This window comes from Brachycentrus maculatus, unplaced genomic scaffold (assembly GCF_059751285.1).
Source record: "Brachycentrus maculatus isolate JH-2025_06_01 unplaced genomic scaffold, ASM5975128v1 h1tg000069l, whole genome shotgun sequence".
Lineage (NCBI taxonomy): Eukaryota > Metazoa > Arthropoda > Insecta > Trichoptera > Brachycentridae > Brachycentrus > Brachycentrus maculatus.
Window position 1 is genome coordinate 694832 of NW_028280823.1, and position 7669 is coordinate 702500.

A 7669-nucleotide genomic window follows, 5' to 3' on the forward strand; every position below is an offset into this window, starting at 1 on the left:
GTTTCCCTTTATTTGATGATCCATTCTGCAAGGTATTACGTATAATTTTAATTCAGATTTTATCGAAAACGAATCAAGAGATAAAAATATTTTTATTTAATTTTTATAAACATACAATAAACGTAAAATACTAAATGGTTACATCAATCTGTTACATTGGTAAACATTTATTTTTCATAACTTAAACAGACAGAAAGTTTTTGATTATAATAAAGCTTAGTAAATCAAATAATTAAATACTTTTAGTAAACATTCGAAGCTTTCTGCTCTCTGTACATAATACATCATATTTTATTAAAACCTAGCAACTTGCATTTTTTTATCCATAACAGTATAAAGATTGATTTCAATAACATTGTAATTTAGAAAGGATAAAAGGGACTGTCCTTCCATGCCTTGGGGTCGATTATCCTGTAATCCATGTTGAAATCGTCAATTTTCGCAATCTCTTCTGGGGTCAGCTTAAAATCGAACACATCAATATTCTGTTCTATTCTGGACGTTGTAACAGATTTAGGAATTGGGATCAAATCACGATCGACCTGAAAATTACAAAGAAAACATAATTTGGTTGAAAAAAGTATCTATTTTAATATTTTATTGAAGCTACTTCTACTTCTACCTATTTTTAATCATCAACTACAAAAAATAACATAAATACTTAGTGGACTATTCCCTTCTCTGTCATTTGAATTATGTAGAAGCAGAAAACACGAGTATAAAGAATAAAACAACTTAAATTTTGATTTTCTCTCATTTAAGCTGCCTCCGTGGTGTAGTGGTAGCGGATTTGCCTACGTTGCTGGAGGTCTCGAGTTCTATTCCCGAGGCGGTCATAATAAATATAAATGGTTTTCACTTTAATATTTATTTAATATCACCCTGATCTAGTACAAGAAGCGAAGGATGATCACATTGCTTTTATGCAATTAACGATCAAGTTACCTACGTTCATAGAATGCTGTGCTTCTTGCACCATTAGGCGCGGATAAGGGTGAGAGAAGAAGAAAAATTAATAAATTAAAAATATGCGTGAAATTCAAATAAAATTCGGTTTTAAAAACGTAGTGTGATACTATTATGACATCAAAAAATCAGAAGATCTATTGGATTTAACAAGGAAATATGTATCCAGAATTTCGGTGAATTTATAATAAAAATATTTTAAACTGAAAAACAAGTTCATATCATCACAGAGAATTCTCCGTAAAAAAATGATGGTAAAGAGCACTCCACATTAGGTTTTTGAAAATTGGGTGATCAGCGTCCATTCAACTGTCCTATTGATCTAAGTAAAAAAAATGGCTTAATCATGAGATCGTGTAATTCGGGAGAATTACATTAACTTAAAATATTTCCTTTTTTTCTAGTCCGCTTTCTCTCATTAGAAGTCTTGGTAAGGTATAATTAAGCATCAACTTACCAAGTATCTCAACACGATCTGAACTGTATTCTTGTTGTATTTGTTTCCTATTTCTGTTAGGATAGGATCATCGAAACGAGGAGCAGGAGGTATTCCAGTCTTGAATCTCCGTTCTGGCATAGATCCCAGTGGAGAGTAAGCCACAATATGAATACCTCTTTCCTGGCAGAACGACACCAGTTTTTTCTGGGTTAAGTTGGGATTAACCTAAAACATAAAAAGTGAGATAATATGGTATAAAGTTGATGGAAACTGAAAGTCGATGAGAAAAATCAGTCAAGTGATGGTAAAAACTATCATGGTAAGTATCATCCGACTGTAGCAATAAGTAATATATCGTGGGTGTACTGGCAAAAAACGTTAACACGAAAATATGCAATTTTGACTTAATAATGTAAATAATAAAGTTTTCAGCGTTCTTTAAACTGGCAAAATATAGTAAGTAGTTTGAAATGTCATATTTATGTAGTTTTAAAAGTAAATTCAACCTTTAGTTTCATAGCGGGTATTTTATGCAGGGTTTTTATGCTTTAAATATGAAACGTAAATGTTTAAAACTTTATATGTTATGCTTTAAACGACAGGGATTGTTCAAATGGGGATTTTAGAGTTAACGTTTTTTAGCAGTTTACCCACAATATGATAGCGAAATATAATGAAATCATAATTAAACAGAAAATTTCAATTATACACGGTTTAAGAGTGCAATGATTGCCACCTAATTTTGTACCAAATATATTATATATCATCTACACATTATCAGTTATCATTTGTGTTGTTGACAAGGTGCCTGTTTCCATTCGCATTAGCAACATTACATTGGAATTATCATTTGTGTTGTATCTTATATAATTATGAAAAAAAACAAACCTCTATTTGATTGACAACCGGTTTCACTTTTGAAGAAGACAACAGTTTTTGTAATTGGTCTTCATTGAAGTTAGATACTCCAATTGATCTGGTAAGACCTTGGCGTTGGGCATCCTCTAAACCTTTCCATGTTTCCACGAAATCTACATTTGTAAAGTTACCGTCTGCCTACAAAATAAAATAAAAAATACTTATAATAAATGATTTTTATATACAACTAATAAGATGCATTTTTTATATAAAATAATCTTTTTTTAATGAGTTAAGAACATATTCATTTTATTTGTTCGGGAATTGTACAGCCTTACATTTAAAAAAGTTCATAATAAAATTAGTTACATTAACAATAATATACATAACATTACATTAACAAAAATAGTTACATTAATCAAAATAAAGCCAATTAAATAATTCCACATTTATGTTTTAATAACTTTTAAAACATTAAGAAACAAAAAATAATAATAAAAATAGTGGGAATGTGTGTGTGTGTGTGAGAAAGGGAGTAAAAGGGTAAGGGTTTGGTATAAAAAATAGATTTTGCAGGAAGGAAAAGGAAAGGAGAGGAATTAATGAGAGTGGTTAAAGGATTGAAATGTACTTCTAAAATTAACCCTTGATGTACTCCACTTTGTATTAAAAGATAGATTTTTTGAAAACAACCATTTTTTACATTGTTGATATTACTAGATTTTTTTGAGATAATTGTAAGATAAAGCAACTTCTTTAACTTTTGATTAATACTCACATCTACACTGACGGGCCAGTGAATAAGATACAGGTCGATATAATCCAGTCCTAGATTTTTCAGGGACTCTTTGATAGCAGGAACCACTTGATCCTGGCGATGTTGATTATTCCACAACTATAAAATAAGTAATTCAATGAATAAATATAAATACCTCAACAAAAAAGTATTTTATTTGGAGAATTTTTTAACTAACTTTTTTTGGACTACTTGAACAAACATAATGTCATAAATTTTAATGATGATAGATACATTTTTCAAACAATTTTAAATGATCCATTCTAAATCATATCGAAAATGTTTGGATTCTTTGCCATAAATTTATATTGTTTTACAAACGAAACAAAACAAAAAAAACCCTTTACTATTATCTTTTCTCTAGTATTCTTACCTTACTTGTGATGAAGACGTCCTCCCTTCTAACGGTACCATCCCTTATCTTGTTTTTCACTCCTAGTCCCACATACTTCTCAGTTTGATAGTATGCAGCTGTATCTATATGTCTGTATCCTGCTGCTATTGCAACCTCCACAGCATTTTGCACATCGGAATGATCCCCTCCTCCCTGCATAGAAAATATTGCATCATTCGTTTTAGTATCTTTAAATTTTACCACCTCAATTTCACAATTAATTTAATCGTCAACTTAGGATCTCAGAAAATAACCGGATTTTATTCCCAAAATTTCTAGTCTTATTTTGTGTATAACTTGATATAATATTAGTATTTATGTGGATTACCAATTCATCTTTCTTGTATTTAAACATTAATTCATTTATCTGCCAACAAGATTTCGCAAGTAAACAACACATTTGTTTTCACAACACGTGAAATATTCAAACCACTTTCATTTTTCGAGGTCAATGTGATATTTAAAGTTGAATAATATCTTAAACGTGGTTCATAAAAATTAATATAGTATCATAAAACATGTAAGAAAAATCTTCAGACATAACGATGATTTGGTATCAGAATTATGATATTCAAAGCATTTTAATACACTAAATCTACTAGTTTCGAGTATGAGTGTGATTTTTAAGGGATTTTTTAGTGTATGTATAATAATTCTATTCTCAAGGTATGATAAAGGCATTTTGTTTACTTGTGTACATTATTACCCGTTTTACCGCTTTATTTTGAATCATCATTTTTTAATTAATTGAATTGGCATTTACTTCGACGAATTTCATAATTTATATTTATTTCTTTATGAATCACATTTGCTGACATTTCTCGTTGCTAGATTCTCTTATTACGTATTCAGTAGATTTTTGTAAGGTAAGCGAGTTCAGTGTCTAATCCCTCTGGTTCATACAAAGTAAAAGAAAAATCGATTAGAAACATAATTCTCATAATTTAATTTTTGAGATATGAATTAAAAGACATAATTGTGGGATCATTTTCATATTGGGGGAAACACATGATAAACACAAATATGAATAGTAAATTTAGTTGTTTGGTAACAGTATGTTTTATATCAAAATAATGTTAAAGATCTCTCAACTGATTTGAATCATCTATTATTTACAAAATGGTAATAATTTTAGTATTTATAAACTAAAGTTATTACCATGGTTATCCACTCACCAAGATTGTAGTCAACATGTTTCGAGACGTACCCATCTCTTCGTCAAGACAATCTTCACACCAGCATTCAAACAATACTACATTTCACTACCATAGTACTATTCACACACTATGAATAGTACTATAGCAGTGACGTCCACATCGAGAAATGGGTACGTCTCAAAACCGGAAGCATAAAATCTAAGTGATTGGTTATACTCGTATACTAACATTTTGTAAACATAATTTACCATAATGTCAATGCTATAGATAATTTAAATAATAAAATCATCTGTTGTTTTTTTATGCGAAGGAAGATGGGAGTCATTGTTTTCCGGGGTTTACAACTAGGCTGACCTAAGTGATCACTTTATACACTTGTAACGTTCACCATTCTGCCGATTGTGGAATATCCATGTTGCGTTTACAGGTAAGATTTCTTTGGCATGTAAGTTGAAATTTCCAAACCTTTGTATAATTAAAAAAAAACAATAGATTTGTCATCTCGATTGAGACAGATTAATTCAAAAATTGTTACTACTACTACTACTACTACTACTACCATCACGCCGTTCACCCGAACACCACACTCTTCTGTCCTGACATACACTCCTCGTCTCCTTCACATCCATACATCGAGTCATACTTGCCCTCCAATTACGCAGACTTTTGACACCACCATATTTTAGGTTCTGATTGATCTGATCGTGCCAAGTCTTTTTCGGTCGTCCTCGTTCTGTTTTCCCGTTCACATTCGCCACATATATTTTCTTAGTTATTGTCTCGTTATCCATTAACTCCACATGTCCATACCACCGTAAAGAACACTTCCCAATCTTTTCAATTATTCCTTGTTCAGCCTTACATTCACTTATAAATTGTTATATTAAAAATCCAGTGTCTGTCAATAAATAATGAAAAAATAAATAATAACAACAGATAATTTTCACTCACCACTGAAGTACCCAGACCCAACACGGGAATTTCGTTTCCGTCGTTTAGTCGCAGGGTGGTCGCTTTGCCCGATCTGAAATTCTGAAACATTAACTCAATTCAGGCAGACGTTGGGGAAATTTTAATAAGCAGACTCTACCACACTCCACTGAACTTATCCTCTATTCAGAAACATAATTTGAAGAGCTTCATTCAATTGATCGTTCGGACACTTGTATTATATTTGTAATTGATACCATTACCAATAAATACCATATTATTCAATGCTTAAGCGTTCATGAAAGCAATCATATTAAAAATGTTTTTATGACATTTATTTCGTTTGAAAAACGAACGATAATAAATGTAATTAAAATGTTACTTTGTTTTAAAATCACTATAAATATTTTTTTTATAACTTTATTAAAATATCTACCGGTTTCGAAGCTAACCGCTTCATTTCATCATATACATAATTCCAAATAACAAATAATAATAATATGCCCTTACTGAGTTTTCCCGCGCCAAAGGCACATTTTACAAAGTTATAATGTAAAATTATTATGCAGTAGTCCGCCTCCGTAGTGTAATGGTCAGGACGCTTGGCTACCGTTCTGGAGGTCCCGGTTTCGATTCCCAGGGGGGGTCAAATAAATATAAGTGATTTTTTCACTCTAACATTCACTCAATATTACCCTGGACTGGTACCTGAAGCGGTGGGCTGATCACCTTTCCTTCACGTGTTAACGATCAAGATAACACTGTTTTTATATAATGTTTTTATATAAGGGTGCGGAAAAAGTTTTTATTATGCAATCAAATACGACATGGCTGAATTACGCGATATTTTTCAGATAAATATACATATGAGAACGGTATACAACCGTATAGTTATAGAATACACATCAGGGATAAAAAAATATATACATTTTTTTTTCATCAATAAAATTCATACAAAAAACGAATACATGTATGAAATTTTATTATTGTATTACATTTTTATACATTTTATATACTTATTTTTAAAAAATGCATGATATTAAATAGTTTTTACGATTTTCTAATACAAATACCATAGAATAACAAATTGTGAGTAATGTTCAATGTCTTTTAAACTTGCATATTGTAAAATTCTTAAATATGACCTGCAATTTAGTAAAAGCAACAAAAAAACACCTAAACGTCAAGTCAAAATTGAATATTTTGTCATAATGTCTGAAAATTAAGGTGTTTTTAATGTGTAAAGTTGCGTATTGGAGAATATTATTGAAATATTGAAAAAAACGTGAGTTTTATTCCTAAAAATACGTATCGAATAATAAATAAGCTATACTTATTATATTGCATTACTAAATGATTATTTTTATCATATTTTTGTATGTACGATTATTTCTCATTTGATATTTACATGCGATGTATGTTCAATGCATAATTTCACAAAACTTTTATTTACTTTAGTACTTAGATAGTGCAATGTAAACATTTTCTGGTGAACTAACTGTTTACTCTTTACCAGGGGAAAGTTAGTAAAAGCATTGTATGACTTGAATCACGTCTATTATTGGCCTATTGAACGAACGAATATTTCTCAATTGAATGACACAGTACCGACAAACGACTTAACGGTCGTGGATTTATTACTAAAGTTTTTGTCAACGTGAAAACTGGGTGAAAATATGCATAAGTAATAAGGTAATTTGACCGCAAAATTGGCACTTTGTTATTGAAAATGAATTTCTACTAGACTTGTATCGTTTTACGCCAGTAAAGATTTTACTTAAATTATGGAGGAATTATATTACCGTTGTTTATTCAAATGTCGCTCACTCGCTCACTCAACAACGTCATATATCAAAAATCGACAATTTTCAGAATCAAATTTGTGTATATCCCAGCAAAAGCGGCAAATTTTTAACTTAATGTTTACTCGCTACTGATATAGATCTACTATATAAATACTGATATAGATATACTAGATCTGTTGTTTAGTAAAAAGTTGAATAAGTGGCTTGATATTTATTTTTAAAACATTTTATTTTATTCTTAAACTTTAAAAACGATCTCCTGAAAAATCGAGTTTTTTTTATATATGACGTTGTTGAAAGGGGTGAGTGATGTGTGCAGTGCGT

The 7669-nt window shown here is 30.4% G+C and overlaps 2 protein-coding genes across 3 annotated transcripts in view; one reads left to right on the forward strand and one right to left on the reverse strand.

Annotated features, from left to right (window-relative positions):
* Window positions 1–75: 75 nt before the first annotated feature.
* Window positions 76–7669, reverse strand: part of LOC148311218 (aldo-keto reductase AKR2E4-like) — an 8902-nt gene continuing 1308 nt past the window's right edge. For both annotated transcript variants that reach the window (XM_088256924.1, XM_088256925.1), the window contains exons 2-7: window positions 5562–5642; window positions 3433–3606; window positions 3042–3158; window positions 2294–2461; window positions 1424–1630; window positions 76–542 (exon numbers count right to left, since the gene is read on the reverse strand). In XM_088256924.1, the coding sequence (XP_088113050.1) occupies window positions 363–542; window positions 1424–1630; window positions 2294–2461; window positions 3042–3158; window positions 3433–3606; window positions 5562–5642 (927 nt within the window). In that variant the 3' untranslated portion in view covers window positions 76–362. The remainder of the gene's footprint in view (window positions 543–1423; window positions 1631–2293; window positions 2462–3041; window positions 3159–3432; window positions 3607–5561; window positions 5643–7669) is intronic.
* LOC148311219 (nose resistant to fluoxetine protein 6-like) overlaps window positions 4949–7669 on the forward strand; it is an 86499-nt gene continuing 83778 nt past the window's right edge. Inside the window, exon 1 of the mRNA XM_088256923.1 lies at window positions 4949–5037. The gene's annotated coding sequence lies outside the window, so the exon portion shown is untranslated. The remainder of the gene's footprint in view (window positions 5038–7669) is intronic.